This window comes from Camelus bactrianus, chromosome 12, assembly GCF_048773025.1.
Source record: "Camelus bactrianus isolate YW-2024 breed Bactrian camel chromosome 12, ASM4877302v1, whole genome shotgun sequence".
NCBI lineage: Eukaryota > Metazoa > Chordata > Mammalia > Artiodactyla > Camelidae > Camelus > Camelus bactrianus.
In genome coordinates, this window is record NC_133550.1 from 33,068,063 (window position 1) to 33,088,493 (window position 20,431).

General features: G+C 41.7%; 1 protein-coding gene across 3 annotated transcripts in view; it reads right to left on the reverse strand.

Annotated features, from left to right (window-relative positions):
* The window catches only part of STAB2 (stabilin 2), a 134,035-nt gene extending 113,805 nt beyond the window's left edge, over positions 1-20,230 (reverse strand). For 2 of the 3 annotated variants that reach the window (XM_074375158.1, XM_074375157.1), the window contains exons 1-5: positions 19,814-20,189; positions 17,289-17,422; positions 15,231-15,346; positions 2,281-2,366; positions 1,378-1,447 (exon numbers count right to left, since the gene is read on the reverse strand). In XM_074375158.1, coding sequence (XP_074231259.1) covers positions 1,378-1,447; positions 2,281-2,366; positions 15,231-15,346; positions 17,289-17,422; positions 19,814-19,891 — 484 coding nt within the window. In that variant the 5' untranslated portion in view covers positions 19,892-20,189. Of the gene's footprint in view, positions 1-1,377; positions 1,448-2,280; positions 2,367-15,230; positions 15,347-17,288; positions 17,423-19,813 lie in introns of all 3 variants that reach the window. The other variant, XR_012510696.1, reaches the window with a different exon arrangement.
* Between the last annotated feature and the right edge of the window lie 201 nt (positions 20,231-20,431).

Below are 20,431 nucleotides of genomic sequence, written 5' to 3' on the forward strand. Positions count from 1 at the left end.
CCATCATGTCCATGTTCTCAAGCCCCTACCAATCCCATGCATTCAGCTACTTCCAGTAGCCTGTAAACACTTCATAGGAAGGCTGCTTCGCTTAGGTGCTCATTGGGGACTGGAAGTCCCAGGAAATGAACAACTCCCTGGGATGACTGCATGTGTTAGTTTCCCATTGCTGCAGTAACAAATTGCCACAAACCTAGCATCTTAAAACAACACCAATTTTGGTCTTACATTTCTAGAGGTCAGAAATCCAACATTACTTTACCAAGACCAAGGTGCTGGTGGCTGTGTTCATTACTGGACGGAGAATCCCTTTTACTGCCTCTTCTGACCTCTAGAAGCTGACTATGTTGCTTTTCTTGTGGCCTCCTTCCATCTTCAAAGCCAGTAAGGACTTCCATCTTTCTCCCATCTCATCACTCTGACACTGCATCTTCTGCCTCTGCCTAATGCCTTCACATTTAAGGACCTTTGAGTTTACATTGGGTCACTTGGATAATCCTGGGTACTCTCCTTATTGGAAGGTCAGATGATTAGCAAACTTAATTCCACCTGTTACTTTAATTCTCTCTTGCCATGGAAGGCAACATATTCCTAGGTCCATGGGAGTAGAATGTGGACATTTTGTGGGCCATTATTCTGCCACGGCTCCCTCTCCCCTCAGGTAAGATAACCCCATGGTGAGTGTTCTACATGGGCTCCAGAGTTCCCCAGGGGATTAAGCTCGGTCATCCACATGGTTTCTGGCTTGATAATACACCCTTTACTTCTTCTGTGCCATTTTCTTACTGTTTCCCTGGGTCACCTCTCAAACTTGCTATTTGTACTAGAATCCTTGTTTCAGGGTCTACTTCTGAGTTGAACTAAAAACAAAAATCTGGATAAGCCTGTGTCAGGTTGGTTGGTTTGTTTAATCTGCAAAATGGAACCAAAAACCTCTGATCACCTCAGGTACTTACTTGTGAATTCCCAAAAGGCAAGGACAGATTAGAATGTGGTGGGACCTGTTGGGGAAGGAGAGGCCCCTGGGGAGAAGATCAGTGCTGAGACCAGGGTTTGGAAGGACATGAGGGAGAAGCTGAACAGTTAAGGAACAGGTGGATGTTGGGAGCCTGGAGAGAGGGAATTCCACACCCCTGAGTTTGCCAGACAGCATTTCTGGTAAGTGTGAAAACCACAGAAAGGCTATTTCTCCTTTCAAAGACTGCATTTTACCAGATTTGTTGTCAGCTCTTTGCTTTGCCTGTGTAGATTTGTTACATGTAAATGTTTCATGCTTTTCCCCTCAAAGAACTTTCTTTCTGGGGTCTTGAGCTATATAAACCATGTCTGACTTTCAACCTTTACAAATCCATTTGATTACACAAAAATCAGACATACCTGCTGAACAGCTGGGTCCAAATAAGTTGTCATCAGCACAGGCTTCACAGGCTGTTCCACCAAACCCCTCCTGCGGAACACCCAGGGATATGACATTAGACCCAGGTGATATCCGCTACCCGGGAAGCCCTCGCATTTGTACCTGACAGCCTGGGCAGCATTTGTTCTCAAATGTGTCTTCCCTCTGTGCCCATCCTGAAGCTCCTTCTTTCTCTTTCTTGGCTGTTTTTGTGTTATAATTTGGACATTCATCCCTGCATCAGTTTTTACTAAGAGTCTGGAGCCCTTCAGAAGCAAGCTGCTTTGTCAGTCAGAGGATATAAACAGGGAGCAAGTACTAACAGCCATATCTAATTTCACCCAAGGGTGAAATGCAAACTCTCTCTGTTTTGCATTTCTGAAGACAGTTGTGCTCCATCCTCTTCAGAAGGATTTCTTTGTATTTTAATCATCTAAGGCTTGAAGCTTGCAAAGAGTCTCTTTCATGGGATTACAAAGAAATTCCTTAATTGGCAGGCCCAGTGCTTGAGTATGGGGGTTGAGGACAGCACCAAAGACTAGTCTGCTAATCGTGGTGATTTTTAACAGTAACAATGACACAATTTCTATAGTCCGGCATCGTTTCACAAAGTATTTTTAATATATGATCTCATCTCACTTTTTCAACAAGTGTAACTGCATAGGTATTATTATCAAACCCATTTTACAGGTGGATACGCTTAAAGCTGAGCAGTTAACTGACTCACTCAAGGTCCACAGCCTCTAAGAGGTCATTTTGTTGTAGACGACATACTCTTCTTACTAATATCGCTACTTTTGGGAGTCTCTACCCAGTGTGTGTAGAGGGACAACACATAAGGACAAAGAACAGAGTCAGGGAGGAGAAGACATTTTTGAACTCACTTGGCAGGAGCAGCTTCCGTTTCCATCCATGCCTTCAGCACAACTGCCCCTGCCGCTGCAGGGGGACCTCGCTCCTCCGGGGCACTCTAAGATCAAAGGGTAAATTCACTCGTTGGTGACAGCTTGCAAGCTTTCTGCAAGGATGCATTAACTATCTACTGCGTGCCACGTAGTGTGCTAGTTGCAAGGGATGAGAAATAACTGAAGACCCTGCTGGTGTCATCTAGGCTTACACAGGGGAGGCAAGTGAATCACAATGCAGTCAGCGGCTCCACTAGGATGCATCAGACTACCATTTCTTGAGCATTTTCTATACACTTCACAACCATCTCATTAGAACATTCCCATTACAACTCTCAGAGGTTGCTATTGGTGCTGGTTGGCAAATGACGAGACAGGTTCAGAGAGGTCACAGAACTCACCCAAGGTCTTACACGTTATAAGTTGCAAAGCTGGGAATTTAGCTCAGCCCTTAGCATGACTTCAAAACCAGGCTTCTTAATCAGTGTGCTAGACAGGGTATTGAGGGAGCCCAGGGAAGGGAGCTACTTATGCTTCTTTGGGGAGACATCCCCCAAGAGGAGTCACTAAAGCTGGGGTTTTAAGGGTTCAGTAGGAGTTGGTTATGCTTAAAATGGAAGGGCAAGTACAAAGTCTGAGAGTTGTAAAAGGGAATGATAGGAAGTTTGGTGAGGCTGGAACTTGGAAGCTGGGGTATAGGAAAAGTGGTAGTTGATGAGGAATAGTAGGATGGTTGGGGCCAATTAATGAAGTGCTTTGTATGCAAAGCAAAGGAATTTAGATTCCACACAAGCATGCATTTTGCACTTCTGGGCTGTGAAACCCTGAATCAGAGCTTTTACAGACATTTATTAGAGGATTTCACAGTCATTCACTATACATTCAGGGAGTATGTACTACATGCCAAGCATTATATTACATGTTGGGGTGGAGGGACATTTAGCTAGCTAGATATTAAATGTCCAACAAATACAAGATTTAAAATAATGGTAAGTAATAGATGCTCAGGTACTGATATAATGAGGATGGAAAAATGTTAACTTTTTATATTTGCTGTTCTACACTTGGAGTGCTAGTTGAATGGATTTAAAGCCAATTTGGGTGAGTTTTGACTGTTAAAATGAGGGATCTGGACTAGCAAACACTAAGCAGAAATCATGCACTGGCCATGAATTGTGAGGCAGGATGACTGAGGCAGGATCAAATGTTACCCCAAATTAAAGTTAGTAAGGCAAATGCCTTCCACAAAATAATGATATGGAGTTCTAGGTAATAATGAAGAATTCAAAGCGATACCCTGAAGTTTAGTCCTATTTTTAGTTCCATTTTCCAGATGAGCAAACCGATGCACAGAGTAGCAGAGAGACTTGCCCAAGGTCATCCAGCCAGCAAGGATAATGACAGACTCACTTACCCTTGCTCTACTGGATGTCTCCACCTTCCTGCCCTTCCTCCTCCTCTACCCCTATTGACAAAGACCTTGTCCAAAGCTCTCCTGGGCCACAAGCTTGCTCTGCTCATATATCCTCCAAGAAATCAGCATCCGTAGAAAATGAAAAAGCAGTTCTTGGAAAAAGAGACGTCTAACCTCGGGGAGCAGCAGTTCTACCAAGGAGACCCTGATGGCTCACCTGAGTTAAGAGGCTAGTTCTTTAAAAGAACATTTATAACTGGCAGGAACGGGAAGGTGAGAAGGTCAAGATGCACACCTGTAGACTGTGTTCTTTCTGGCTCCTCTGTTTCTTTCCTGCGTGCAGAATCTTAGCTCCAGGGTCCACATCACACAGTTTGAACCTGTGGTCTTTCTTGCCACAACAGTGGCCAAGCGTGGCTTCAAACCCTGGCAGGTGCTCCAGAGTCGGCTACACTGTCATTGCTGAGCTCTTCACTCATCCAGGACTGCTCTGTACCAGAGTCGCAGCACCAATAACAGGTATGTCCATGAGGTGAGCAAAGGAGAAGACGCACAAGTAGCTACTGCTTGCAAATCATCTTGAAAACCAGTTCATTGGTTTGGGCTGCTCTCACCAGCTAGGGCAGTGGCTACACAAGATGCAGTGGTGTCATGAGAAAGCCCAGACTTTGCAAGCAGAATGTTCGAACTCCAGCCCAACTCTTTGCTAGCTGTATCCCTTTGAGAAAATCAATGCCTGGCTCTGAGACTTGGCTCAGTTGTCTTCCTGGCAGGTTGTGGTAGGGACTGTAAATATTAGGTGCCCAATAAGTGGTGGTGGTTATTGTTGGAGTGGCTTCTCTGCAACCTCTCCAGTTTCTGTTCTTTCAGATTGGCAATGTAATAGGTAACAACACTCAGGAGAGAAATTATTGGGCACTTGTTTGAATCAGGACCACAGAAAGTCCTGAGTGTACAAGGTGAGCACACAGACCTGGTCTCTATTTCCACGGTCCTGCCAGTCCCATGTGGAAAGAGTCATGGATTGACAGACAATCAGGTAAATACTGGTTTACAGACTGTGATAGAGGTTGTCCAGGGAAGAAACCTAGAGCTCTGATCACTCCACCTACTGGAGGTCACCAAGACTGACCCCAAACTACTAATCCTGCAGAGACCAGGTCACTTAGATCTGCTCTCAGCAGGGCAACAACTAGATCATTAAGGAAGGGCCTGGTTAAAGAGTGTGTTCTTTATCTTAAAAAAAGCAGTAGGAGGCAAGGATGAAGAGGAGGGAGAGGGTCTAATCAAGCAGGTACCAGATATGCCTTTGAAGCTCATCTGAAAACCAACTGAACCACCTGAGTTCACAATACCAAGCAAGGGGAGCCAAGAGAGGGTTTCCTGAGATCATGGGCTATCAAATAGTTCTTCTCCCATTTCCTTTTGATATGAGGCCCTTCTTGGAAGAAGATGGTATTTTGGGGGTCAGGCCTGACTCTGGGCAGAACCACTGTAGAAATGACAGCTCCATCACCATTTCCCTCTCTTGACCTTGTGCCTCTCCCTGGAGTTAGGTTGCAACCTGCTCTCTGGATGACCCCAGCTTGCCTCCTGGGCTGGCTCAGAAGTGCACCTGGCCTCCTCTACACCAAGAGTGCTGCCCATCAGTGCCACCTTGCAGAAGTGCTCTCCCAGGCATTTTCACTTTTGCCAGCAATGATGCCAGAGTCCCAGGCTCCCACACTCATATTCCACCAAATGGTCTCCTCCATGCACTGAGCCAACTCCCCTCCCATCCGTTCTGTCCAGCCCCAGAAGACCACCACATGCTGCCCCAGAGTGCCCTCCCTGTCACACCTGGCCTATGCCTTTCCTACCCTCAAAGTTACTCTCCTGGACCCTGTCTTTGAGGTAGAGTCAACTCTATCATCCTCTGGGTGTCCCCTCCACTGGGCTCATGCCTTGTAATAACATACAGAGCAGAAAATGGGGCAGAGTCATCTATTGTAAATACAGCCAGATTCTAGCTACAGGCTGATCACAGAGGAATTGGGGAGATTTTCCCCATCCTAGCTCCCAAGACTGTGACACTGTGTCCAGAAAGTCTGGGCCTCCTTTTTCTGCAGGGGATAATCAGCAATCCTTTCTTTTTAAAAATTTAGGCAAGAGGTCCCTTAAGGGTGATTCACTGGACTAGCTGTTTCTAATCACCTGGAAGGGGCAGATTCCTAAGGTTCTCTTTGCCAGGAACAGAAGCCATGAAATGCCCCTCGCAGAGTGTAAAGCTAAAGAACTAGATTAACCAAGATCATTTTGAAAATGACCAAGTTGGAGGACTTAGACTACCCGATTTCAAGACTTACTATAAAGCTACAGTAATCGTGATAGTGTGGTACTGTCAGTGTGAAGGGACAGGCATACAGATCAATTGGAACAGAATAGAGTCCAGAAATAGACCCACAAATCAACTGTCAATTTATTTTCTACAATGATCCAAGGGCAACTCAATGGAGAAAGCACAGTCTTTTCATGAAATGAGACTGGAATTGGACCTGAATGTAAAGAAATGAATCTTGATCCACACCGAGTCACATACAAAAATTAGCTTGATGGTGAGACCTAAAAATAATGCCTAAAACTATAAAGCTGCTAGAAGAAAGTACAGAAGAAAATCTTTGTGACATTAGGTTAGGCAAAGAGTTCTAGATATGATTCAAAAGCAATATCTACAAAAGAATAACGGAAATATTTGGCCTCACTAAAATTAAGAATGTTTGCTCTTCAAAAGGCAGTTGAGAGTGAAAAGACAAGCCACAGACTGTGAGAAAATATTTACAAATATTTGATTCACGTATCAAATCAAGGACATGTATTCTCAACTGTTTATAAAGAACTCTCAATAGTAAGAAAACAACCTGAACAATATACGAATAGCAAATAAACACATGAATCATGCAAATTAAAATGGGCTGCAGTGAAATGCCACTCACCATGCACCTATGAGAATAGCTAAAAGAAAAAAAAAATCTGATTACACTAATTGCTACCAAGCAATTGGAACTTTCATACATTGTTGGTAGGCATGAAAAAAGATGATGCAGACATTTTTGAAAACAGTTTCAAAGTTTCATATAAGGTTAAAATACATTCAATGTACAATCCAGGACTCCCACTTCCAAGTATTTACTCAAGTGAAATGAAAACTTACACTCACATGAAAACCTGTACATGAATGTTCACATCAGCTTTATCCTTAGTTGCACAGAACTGGAAGCCCAAATATCTTTTAGCTGGTAAAGAGATAAACTTGAGTAGAGACATCTAACAGCAGACTATGAAATATTATAAAGGAACGAACTGCTGATATTCATAACAACATGGACAAACCTCGAAAGCATCATGCTAAGTGAGAGAAGCCAGTCTCACAGAGGTACTTACACTATGATTTCAATTATACAACATAAAGGCACAATTAGAGGCACAGAAAATAGATCAGTATTTGCCAAGGATTAGGAGTTGGGGGAGGACTTGACCACAAAGGAAATTTGGAGGATGACCTAACTGTTCTCCATCTTAATCATGGTGCTTGTCACACAACTACTGAGGTTTGTCAAAGCTCATAGAACCGTGTACCAAAAAAGGGCGAATTTTACTGCATATAATTTATGACTTGGGAGTAAATGAAAAAATCCATAAGCATATATATGTTCATGTATAACTGAAAAATTGTGCTCTACATTGGAATTTGACACAACACTGTAAAATGATTATAAATCAATAAAAAATGTTAAAAAACAAAAAAAAAGAAAAAATCCATAAGCAGATCACATGCCTTAATGATAGATTTCAAACAATGTCCCTAAAATTAATTAATGAATCTTTATTTCTATTTAGATCTCAGAGGTGTCCTTACTATAGTTTATACTCACTGGAAAGGAAAACAAACCAAGGCACTAGAATCAGAAAGGGCTATTTTTAAACACATAGTGCGTTTACAATCTCCTACCTTCAGTCTCTAAATCTTTTCATTTGAATACTTTAGTGTAGTTGTAAGAAAATCAATGTCCAGGAAGCATTTCTTCAGCTCCAGAGAACCATTTAGCAAGCCACTGGGCCAGAGGTTGGTCTTAGAAAGACCAACTTGACCATGTTTCCTTTTTGTGTTTATCCTTGTTTCTTCTTCTTCTTGTTATTAGCAGCCTAGGACCAGGGTGGAATGCCAAGCGCATTATGTATATTATCTCAGTGTATTTAATCTTTACAGCTCTGAACTGTGAATCTTCACCCTGGAAAGTGGTTATTTGCAGCATTTTATCTACAAGGATACTGAGGCAGAGGATGGGTAATGAGGTTACACGGCCATTAGGTCAGAGAGAATGATTCCCACCCCGCCCCATCTGACCTTAAAGGCTGTAGTTGGGCTTCTGTGTATGGATTGCTTATAATTATTTTACATGGCATAAACGTTTTTACCAGCTATTCATTTAATTAATTAATTCAACATTCATTAATTGCCTACAATTATCTTCAAAGCTGGTAATGTTTTCTCTGTGTCTTCACAAGAAAGGGAAGGAGGTTTAGTCGGGGCAGAGAGGGGCCCGTGTGCCTCTTGCTGTGGACAGGAAGGGGCCGCTGAGGCAGCCTCTGTGCTGCCGGCTTATTTCTGAAGAGGGGCCCCAATGCCTCCTTCTCGGAAATGAGCAGCTGCTCCATTCAGGGCCCATCAAGTGTCTGCTTATGGCTGCGCTAAGGGTGAGGGCATCTGCTAGTTGGGAATTTGCTGTCTCCTGGGGTCTTCCTGAGCCTCAACATCACATATTCTGCAGGGGACACGAGGCTTTCTCTGTAGCACATTTGTCATCCTGGTCAGCCCTCTCTGCCAGTGGCTTGTGACTCAGAGGGATAAAGGGCAAAATGAATATCTGTGCCCTCCAACTTCGTAGGTTAAAGACCTAACCTCCCACGTGATGACATCTGGAGGTGAGGCCTCTGGGAGATCATCAGGTTTAAATGAGATCATGAGAGTGAGGATCCCATGATTGGATTAGTACCCTTATAAAAAGAGAAAGAGGGACGAGAGCTCCCACTCTGCCACGCAAGGACACAGAGAGAAGGAGGCTGCCTGCAAGCCAGGGAGAAGGCCCTCATCAAATCTGCTGGCTCCTTGATCTTGGACTTCCCAGCCCTCAGAACTATGGGAAATAGACATCTGTTGTTAACAGTGTTCTGTTACAGCAGCTTGCGTAGACAAAGCCACCTACTGTGCCCACATTCCTGAAGGGCAGGCCTTTCCTTTGACCTGAGACATCAGGGTGATTCATGGGTTCCACAGAAAGGATGACAATGGTGGGAAGAAAAATAATAAACTCAAGGGACCATAAGCCACATAAAATGTGAGCAGGAAAATAGTTATCGCTCAATAATAGATGAATAGAATTTGTTAAGCATTTAATTGCTAAGTACTTTATACACATGGTCTCATTCTTGCAACAGGTGTATAGAATGTTATCATCCTTTTCCTCCTCTTTCTCCCCAGGTTATAGATAAGAAAACTGAAGCTCACAGAGGTAAGTAACTTGGAGATTACATGGTTAGTAAGTGTTGGAACTGGCATTACAATCAGGCTTGATTCAAGATTGAGTGCTTAACCACTAAGCCAAAGTACACAGATCAGTACCTTAGAATAGAAAATCAAACCAAAACACACCTCCTGAAATAAAGAGGCCAGCCACTAATCTGAGAACCATAAAAGACAGAAAAGATAACTAGCATATTCTGAATGCCTACATCTGCTAGGCACATCCTAGGGACTTTATATGTACCAGCTCACTTAACTCCCAGCATCACCTTTGGAGGTAGACATGTTAGCATCACCATCTCCATTTTATAAATGAGAAAACTGAGGCTGAAGGATCAGTTTCCCAGATAAAATATAGGATGCCAGTTCAATTTCAACTGCAGATAAACAATGGATAATTTTTTAGAATAAGTGTGTCCCAAGTATTGTATGCAATTTGTTGTTTATCTGCAATTGATTTAACAAGGGGTCCTCTATTGGTATTTGCTAAATCTGGCAGCCCTACAGGGAGGGTAAGTCACTTGGAAGGTCTCCGAAGGAGAAGGGGGTAAAGCTGGGAATGGAAGCCAGGCAGGCTAACTTCAGAGTTGATAATCTTATTGTAAAGCCACACTGCCTCTCTGCATGTGTGGGAACTAGGGGGAACTCAGTTCATGGAATCAACTCCAGGCAGTGACAGGCACTCAGGTAATGGTGGAAGCAAGATTTCCCAGCAGCAGGCTAGTGGGGGGGGGGGGGGCAGGCTGCCTTCCCAGCAGTTGACTTGCCAACATAGCAGGCATTTGGGTAAGGAGACAGCAGTGGATGGGAGCTGGGGCTCTGCAGTGAGACAGCTCGTTTCCTAGTCTGCTCTGCACTTCTGAGCTGCTCTCTTTGGTTGAGCTGCAAACCCCCTCAAAGCCCCAGGGCCCTCACCTGGACTCTCAGGCATGATTGCTTTTCCTTATCTGCTTTTGTGTCCCTCGCCTTCATCAATTGGTGAGACCCTTGGGGTAGGGAGTGGCTTATTATGGAAGTGACTATGTGTAGCATATAGAATGTCTCAAAAAATGCTTGATTTTTAGGAGTTGGCCAACCCTGGAAGGAACTTTGGAAAAAAGATAGCAGGTGTGTGAGAGTATACAGAGTCCACATTTTATGTCCTAAATCAAACGCTTTAAGTTTACCAATTTATGAACACAACTTGTTCCCTTCTAAAATAAAATTTTTTAGGGTAAAAGTGGAAAACTTCTTCCTGTTTCTCAAATCATTTTCTATCACCTCAGGCCCCCATTAAGGAAAAGAGATGGTAAAAATCACATTCTCAGCAGTCAACGCTTGAAAGAACTATTACAGAGTGTGCTCTAAGGGCACATTACTGAGGCCTTGTGGAGGGCCAAGCAGTGATAAGGCTATTTTCAGTCATTATCACATTTCCCTTTGCTCGCTGCTACTCTGGTGGTCTCTTGCATTGTGACTTTGCTCACGCAGAAGGCGTACCCATGACAAGCTGTCAGCAAATCATCAGCTATTCTGTTCTTTAAAGGAAGATAATGAACTTCCTGCCCAGCAAGAGGCCAGGGACCTCCCTGTAACTTTATCTCTGGAGGAACTCCAGAGGTGGCCCCTCATGCCACTACTTTTGTTTAAAAGCTTGATGTATAGTGCTAGGCAGAGAATATGTCCTGGTTTTTATAAATGGTAAATATTCCATTTATAGCTCCAGCTGGAATGGTCGGCCTGAGAAACTGATGTGAAATAGGATCCTCATGTGAACTCAGTGTTAGTCACTCAGAGCTAAAAGGGCATGCCTAACAGAGTGGTTTCAAATCCACATAGTCCATTATTTGCAACCTGTGCAGCAAATGGCAGGGAACATATAACAGGAAACAGAAAGAGGTCTGAAGATGCAAATAACTCGATACAAAAAAAAAACCGTGCATAATTTGATGACATTGACCTCACAAAGAATCAAGACCACTTCCCTTTGAAATAATTGGACTGCTTTGGCCATAGCTGAGTTTCTGTGCAACCCTATGCCCACAATATTTTTCCATTACTCAGAGTTTCTGGGCAAATCCATTCATGTTCACAGTGGGATAAAAAAGAGCTGGGATGTTCAAATCAAAAAACCTCTTTCCTCTCAATAGATTATTGGGTGTTCAAATGTGATTAAGTTTCAAGGTAAAAATATGTTTTTGCGCTAGTGAGAAGAGACTCCCATACACAGATTTGATAAAGCAGTGCAAGTTTTAACGAGGGAGAAGCAAGTTACATGTGGGTAGACCCACCTTCCTTATGTCACAAGGACATATTTTCCCCCAGGTGAGAATTCGTGCCATATTCCTAATTTTGGAAGATGATGAGTCTTTTTTTTCACTGTGTTTTCCTATGTTGTCTAAGTTTTCAGAATCGATTATAGCATTTTCTAAATTTGAATAAGGTACTATTAAAATAATTTTAAAAGGCAACCAGAGGTGATGAGTGTGAATGTACCTGTGGAAGTGGGTGCCACGCTTGCCTTGGAAAGAAGGCTATTGAGGAAGGCTTGTGCTTCCTCAAAAAGAAGGATGCACACATGTCAGCAGCTCTGAAATGGTCTTATCTTGGCAGAAGTGTGAAGGGATTGTCAAGATCTTGCTTGTCATCACCACAAACTGGGAAAGGTGAAATACACAGCCACGTAGAGAACTTATCTCTTTCCTGAGCCAAAGGAAGGAAGCCTTTTGAGACATTTCGTATGTTTGGAAGACAAAGTTAAGGGGAAGTGCCCTTTTGCCCCAGTGAGAAGACAGCAGAAAGAAATGTCCTGGTTTTCACATTTGGCTGCTCTGGCCTTGAGACTGATCACAGGGAAAGGAGGAACATTCAGTGGAGCCTTCAGACTCCTTTGACTGTGGGTGTTTGAGTATTGCCAGTTTTCGCATAGCCCAGTGGGATACATGAAACCCACAGAAGATACTGAATCCTGTTGGCTGGGTCTGTTTAATTACCTACCTGCTATTTAAAAAGGGCCCAGAGAAAGGGAGTCATTTTATTTGCCTTTCATTATCAGAAGTCTGTTTTGCCTGTTTTGCTCATTCATTTATCTCTAAAATGTTTACAAAGTGACTTCTTTGTGTCATAGACTCTGCCAGGTACTTTCCTCTGTATGGATGTTTTAAAATCCCTACTAGAGTTTTGTAAAGTAAGACTTTTTACCTCTACATTTGACAGCTAGAAAGACTGGGGGAGAAGAGGCAAGTCATTTGCCCAAACCAGTGATGGTGGAAATAGGCTCAAATCTAAAACTTTCTGGTAGCTGACTCAATGTTCTTTTGCTTTCTGGGCTGTGGTCTGTCATTATGTTAGACCTGCTAATCTTCGCTACTGCATCTTAGACAAAGCCTTTTCTTTCCCTGTGGTGTGTCTGATTAATTAGCTTAGAATCACATTAGCTTTCGTGGGTTAGAAAGAGAACAGCAAATTAATTTAATCAGGATGGCTACGTGAACTAGATGTGACCATGACCCTATTTGGTGCTAAAAAACAAGTTCTTGAAATCTGGAAGTCTAGGCTATTTGCTTGATTCTGATTTGAAAAACTCAGAAACACACAGTGCTGACATGCTGGGGTGAAACAGAGGAGAGCAGTTTATAAAGAGGGTATCCTAAGGTCCAAACCTTGACCTTTCCAGGGTAAGGAGAATGATTCAGGCATTGACTGGGAGGGCTGAAGGGACCTACCAATCAAAAGAGAAATTAGCATGCTCAATGTCACTAATCATCAGGGAAATGCAAATCAAAACCACAATGAGATACCACCTCACACCTCATACATATCAGAATGGCTATTATCAAAAGAACACAAATAACAAATTTTGGCGAGGATGTGGAGAAAAGGGAACCCTCCTATACTATCGGTGGGAATGTGAATTGGTGCGGCCATTGTGGAAAACAGTATGGAGATTCCTCAAAAAACTAAAAATAGAGCTACCATATAATTCAGCAATTCCACTACTGGATATATAATCGAAAAAAACATAAACACTAATTCAAAAAGATATATACACCCTAATGTTCATAGCAGCATTATTTACAAGATATGGAAGCAACCTAAGGGTCCATCAACAGGTGACCAGATAAAGAAAACATATATATGCATGTGTGTGTGTATATACACACACACACACACACACATACATACATACAATGGAATACTACTCAGACATAAAAAAGAATGAAATTTTGCCATTTGCAACAACATGGATGAACTTGGAGGATATTATACTAAATGAAATAAGTCAGAGAAAGATGACTACAGTATGATGTCACTTATATGTAGAATTTAAAAAAATACAACAAACTAGTGAATGCAACAAAAAAAGAAGCAACCTCACAGATGCAGAGAACAAATTAGTGGTTACCAGTGGGGAGAGGGAATGGGGAAGGGGCCAGATAGGGGTAGGAGATACAAACTATTAGGTTTAAAATAAGCTACAAGGATAGCCACAAGGATATACTGTACAATACAGGGAGTATAGCCAGCATTTTATAACTATAAAGGGAGCATAATCTTTAAAAATTGTGAATCACTATATTGTATTGTATACTTGTAACATACTATTGTACATCAACTATACTTCAATTAAAGAAAAACATGGGAAAAATAAAATAAAAAAATATTTATAGAAAAAAAAAGAGAAATTAGAAACACATTGGGGACATCTCTCTTTTTTCCTTTTGACAAGTTCTGCTTCAGGCAGTGGGACAGCATAGAAAGAGAGAAGGCTTTGGTGCCAGGCAGCCCTGAACTTGAACTTGCTTCATCACTTACCACCCCAAAGGAGGCAGGCAAGAGATAACACTCAAAGCTGATTCCTCATAGGCAAAATGGGGTTAAAATGTCTAACTCAAGATTTAAGAATTAATTCAGATTATATAGGCCAACTACTTCTCTAGTACCTAATGTCAGCCATTTGGAGTAAATGGAAGCTATTATTCATTTAATCAGTAGTTTAAAAAAGAGGAGGGAACGTTATGCATGTAATATGAGCTCAACTATTTAGAAGCCATATGGGGAGAAAAAAAAAAAAAAAGACCAAGGAAATCAGCCAAACTACTTAGAATTTCCTCTGTGTGACAGAATACTAGTTGCTATTTTTTTCTTTCTTTATACCTTTCTAAAGTTTCCAAGCTGTGTATAATGTGCTTATATTATTTTAATGAGAAAAAACAAAGCCAAAGAGAACAAATCTCTTTAAGTAGATCCTTAAGGAGATATTTGCATTACATCGTAGAAGATGGAACACAAATGGTAAATTCATGAATTAAAATGCCCGATTTTCACTGTCAAAAAAAAAAAAAGGGTGGGTGGCTCTGACATTACTTGCATGTCATGTCAAGGACTTAGTCACTACTTGACTGTTAACATCTTTAACCATGATAGACGTTCAGTTTCAGCTAACAAATACTACACTTGACCACAGGAGTCTATATCACTGACTGAGATTTGGATAGTGGTTTTTCTTACATTGGAACCTAGTCATTATAGAGTTTGATGTTGCATCCTAAGACTTAAATTTTTAGAAGAGCTAATGATTATTCTGTTTGCCAAACAGGAACTACAGTCTCTGAGATATTGTAATAAAGTGTCTTCTTAACGAAAATTGTATTGGGGTTGCAATAGCCCAGCATTCTTCCTCTCTATTGTCAATAACCTTTTTTTTTTAAAAAATAAAAATAGATATCCTTTCAATTGTCCCTTTTTCTGACTTGTAAAGGAATTCTCTTAAAGATAGATCTCTAAATGGAAGAAAGCAGATATCTATATAAAAGCTGACAGGGAAGAAAGATTTTCTACACATAGACTGAAATGGAAATTTCAGCTGAAAAAGATGTTAACATTCTCTTATCAGGCCTCCTTCCTTTCAATTTTCTGTAAAATGAGACACTGAGAAGCAAATATTAAAGTTAGGAAAAGTGTTGTGCCACTTACCCATGCAGTCTGGGCCCCAGTGGCCGGGACAGCACTGAGGCTGGAGATAGTCCTTCCTGCAGATATGGCGGCATCCAGGGAGAGACAGCGAGTATGTTCTTACCTCAAAGGTGTACCTTGGAGGGTAAAGAGATGTTAACACATGATTAGAGCAATGCAGTTAACTCTGGGCAGTGAGGTTGCCCCAGATTTTTATTTAGGTCTTTATACTTGCCTATAATTAAAAAATGCATAGATAGGACACATTTTGTCTTCTAGGTAAAAATAAAGCTTAGTCATGAATCACCTTTAACTGTAAGAAATGGATGGAAAAAAACCAGGGAACAATGAAAATAATGGTGAAATACCTAAAACGTTAGAAGTGAAGTTAGTAGATGAAAGAAATGATGTTAGGTACATGCTAGAGATGGGCTTCAAACTTGCCAATGAGTGTCCTAGCAGCCGATGCAAGAAGGGAAAGATCAAGAGTTATGTGATGCACAGTATCTGTACATTTAAAATAAACTGTTCAGGATTTGTGCATTTTTTTTTTTTTGGCAGATACCATAGAGAGAAAATTTCTGTGAGAAGTGCTATGAAGTAGTGAGCAATATTTGTCATGGTTTCCTCAAGATACAATAAGTTCCTTAGAACAATTTTTGCACCAGCTGAGGAAAAATTCTGGAATAGCTATTCTATGGAGGTTAAACCCTTTTCTATTTATAAGGATCTCTGTATGGATGGCTTATTCCAGGATTTGGCTCCAGTGTATCTAGAGCCATTCCTCCAAGAATATCATTTTTCAATCAGGCTGTTAAGAAGAGTGAGATGGTAAGTTCAGGTTTGTACTCCTAAACCAGTCCCTGGAATGTAGCTGATTAACTGCAGGGCTGCTGGCTTTATGGGCAGTCGAGCTGGAGATAGAGTTGATGATTGCTTTGAAAGGTTGAGCATACAGGCAGGGGCATCTCTTCACAAACAAAAGTTAAGGGAGAGCCAAAGACAGAACCAAATGTCCCATTGAGAAACAGTCTTGGGTTTATTTCAGCATCATTGAATAACAGATCAAAGTCTTCAATTCTAAAACAAACAGCATGAGGGCAATTATCTTATCCTGTGTGTGTGTGTTGGAAGGGGCACAGTGGGGTGGGGGACACATAACCAAGTGCCTACCTGGCTGTGAAAACAAGAAAGCAGTATAAAAAAGTTCTCAGTAAAGTCCCTATATAATTTTAACCTTGAACCCTAAAGCTTTCTGATGCACTTTCTCAGAGAATCTGGTTGCAAATATGTGTAACTGAGTGGCCAACTGCTGCATGTGGTTCCTAATTACAGTCCAGTTAATGGATGGGAAACTTCTATTAAAAATGATAATTTTGGGTTTTAAAATACCATGCAGTTGCATGAAGCAAATGTGAATTTAAAATAGTGTGATATAGCAGTATTTAAATTTTCATCTTATACGCGTCTTCTAATCTTCCATCTCCGAATTAAAAACAAAGTTATTGAGTACTGTCTAATTCTTAAATTAGACTAAGCAAGTTAAAAATTGTGTTTGCATTTGAGCTGCATAGTTGAACCCACGAGCTGGTGGGCAGAACTGCTTGTTACCCTCTGCAAGGATTAGCCTTATACTATGAGAGCTTTGAATCATAAGAGATCTTCAAGAATGCAACAACTCACATAAAATGCAAAGCTGTAATTCATTTGTCTCCTTAATTCGGGTTCTAATTAGCATCAGGGTGCATAGCTAGTTAGTAAGGTGACTATCAGATCCGAGGCTTTTTAACATGCTTGGACTAGAACCAAAAGAAACAAAACCCAGATTTTTCAAAATAAAGGGGAAGATGAAGGGAGAGTATTTTTGTGCAATGCAAAGTAATCAATTTTGTATTAAAATGTGAATCATAATATATTTTGTAGGCTCAAGGTCATAGTTGTGAGTTATTGAAGTTTGGGCTCAATGTGACCTTAGCGTAAGAGAAAACCATGGAAATGCTTTGTAGTTTTAGAGTTGAGAAGTTTCAATTTGGATTCACAATCCTTTGAGTAGCACACATATCTTCTCATAATGAGTACCTGCAGTCTCGGATCCCTACGGTGCCATTGGTAATCTTGGTGTAACCATCTGGGCACTTAATTCCAAAGTTGAGTGAGCAGGATTGGCACTCAGTCCTAATTGTAAGGAGAGACTTCTTATCACATCTTTTTGCCTGTGAAAACATTAAAAAAAGAAATCAAGTCCCATTAGCAGAGCCTGAATTGACTAAACTTCTCCATTGGCTTCACACCAATGAAACGACAGGGATGGCAATGAGGCTGACTGGCAATGACTGGTGCATCTTTCCAAATTATCTGCAAAGAGTGCTGGGATCAACAAGCAATGTCTGTGGGGGGTGGGCTGAGGAAAGGAGCTGCTCGTAACACCTGTTTGCCATACTGGTCCAAACTCTGAAGTCCAGCAAAGTAAGGTCACGTCACTACACATATCCAAATGGGAAACCTGAGGTCTACTGCAGGGTACACTTTTCAAATTGGTAAACTGTAAACAGGTTGTTTGACATCAATTGCTCATAGGTCATTAGGTCTCAGGAATATTCTTTCAGCATTGATTCCATAGGAATAGTCTAGTCTGGGTGCTAAATGCCATGGAACATACAGTTCCTGCTCCAAAGATGTTTGCAATCTTTTGATTACAATCCAGTTAGAATGTGGGCATGAGGGCAGCGATCTTCTGTCTTGTCCACTGCATTTCCCTAAGTACTTGGAATAGTGTCTAGCACATAGTAGTACTTAGTAAATATTTGCTGATTGAATGAATGACTGGTGGGAAATCACACAGACACACTAGAAATAGTCACTTAGCAACATCAGGTAGCAGAGAATTAGCTGCTAAAATGAATAATGCAGACACACTTTGGCCTTGTCTTGGGATCCCTCTGTTCATGATGCTGGCACTGATCCTTCATGGATTTTTCTCCCAAGTTTCCTTCCTCTCCCACCAAGCAGCAGCTTTGCATCATGAAGAAACATTGAACTTGGGACTCAAAAAGACCTGAGCTTGGAATCAAGCTCTGTATCTTGCTAAGTGCACAATCTCGAATGAATTCCTTATTTTTTTTCCATTATCCTCATTTTAGGGGGAGAAAACTGAGGTGAGGGGAGGTTTGGTGACTTGCCCAAGGTCACCTGTAAGTTAGTGGCCTTCTGATTCCTTGGTCAGCTATTGCTCTTCCCTGCACCCTGTACAGTGTGGTATGTAGAAAATAAAATCTGTCTTTTCTGGCAGTTTTCATTGGGTGATCGTTATGAATCAAAATAGCACTGGAATGTTATTTGTGATATAATAAAAGCCATTCTTAGATAGAATTTGAATTAACTCCCTGTAATGGTCAGGGCACCTCTACCTTTTTTAAAAGCAGGATTTCCCATTTGGATATGTATATGGAGTGACATTGCTTTGTGTTTTCTTTCTTAGGTCAGAATTCTCTCCTTTCAGGAAATCCCCTTGACCTTTAAAATTATCCTTTTCAAATGGGACAGCTCAGTGTCTCTCTCATACAGTCCCACTTGAAAAGTAAACTCAGCTCTAAACATCAGTCAAGGCCTGACTTCTGTACTGGAGCGAGCACTCAGTGGTGATGATAAGGATGAGGATTACTGCTGTTTGTGGAGCACCGGGAGGGGAGAAACTGAAGCTCAGAGGGACTGTGGAGCCCAGTGACTGGTCCTCAGAGATAGCTGTTAAGGAAAAGCCCCAGTTTAGACTCACCCCTATCTAACCTCAGAGCAGGAGCAGTTAATTGTTATACCATCTTCCAAAGTTTTAGTGAAAAACATTATCGGAGGACAGCCAACTGGAGTAAAACTAGCATTGATAAAAACTGGCCTGGCACAGATGCAGAATCATACCTACATGTTAGTACTAGTGGGGCAGAAATCCTACACTGTGAAATGCGTTTTAAATAAACTACCCACATTGCTGCTCACCTACCGTCCTTTAGTCTGGACTTGCTGCTGAGCTGGTACTGAACTTGCTCCATGATGACAACTCATGTGAGCCTGCTGGACAGGCAGGTGTGCTGGTGTACTTGACAAGGGCTACCGATTCGGCTGCACCTGGCGCTCTTACTATGGCTTGTGGTAGGTAGAGGGGTGAATTCCTCCTGCACTTTGTAACACGGTGTTTCTCAGTCAGGCATCACCCAACCTGGAATTCCCTAGAGTGTCTCCCCACTCAGCTCTACAGCCATTGTTGTTTTCTACATTTACAGTGATGCAGCAGGAGGTATTCAGAGTGATGAGACTATTAAAACACACCAAAAAAAAAAAAAAAAAAAAAAAAAGGCATAGCAAAATCCGCAACGGATAGAGGAAAGTTAGCACTAAATCAGACATCCCAGCATTGGCGTTTTAACACAGGAATAGAAACCACTGGGCCATCTTCAGACAGATCACCATTAGGACCCTACTCCCACAAGCTTGCTTTATTTTGTGAAGCCCAGATAGCTCTTTGCCCATGACAGCATAGGAAAGCAAAAAGCTTTTGAACACAATCATGAAAATTAACACATTTTTTTTTTTAAATGCAAGTTTCATCTTACCTGCTCCGTAGTTTCAGGCGGGGAACAGAGATTTTGTACCACCAATCCGAAAAAGAAGAGCATAAAATTTTGTAGCATGGTGAGGAAATATTTTCTCCTTCTCCACGTCAGGCACCTGTCAGAACTATTTAGCTACTTTAACTTAGTTTGATGAATTACCAGTGAATTCTTTCTCATTTCAGTGTTTGCTTTTAAATCTTTTCCCCTTCTTTTCCTAGACTGAGGCAGATGATATGTGAGAGCTGCCTCTAGACAGGAAAAATGGCCCACCTAGGGGTCGTGGTGAAATTGGCCACTCTCAACCGTATACATGTGCTCACTGAATGACAGGATATCCTGAAGAGGCTGAGGCACGGTCTGGAATTTTTGTGCCTTGTGAAACTCCCAAGAAAAAGCTCCTGCCTCCCAGTGCTCTGCCCATCCCGCCTCTGGTCCTGCCTACCCCCGGACCCAGGCCCTGCCAACATTTACACAACCATACCAAGGAAAAGCACAGGCCTCTTTCTCTGAAAGCAAAGGTCCAAGCTTGCCATCCAGCAGTATATGTGAGCATGCCCAGGAATGGGCATAATTCCACACAGGGAGAGGATGTTGTAGAATGCCTGGGTCATGACTTGG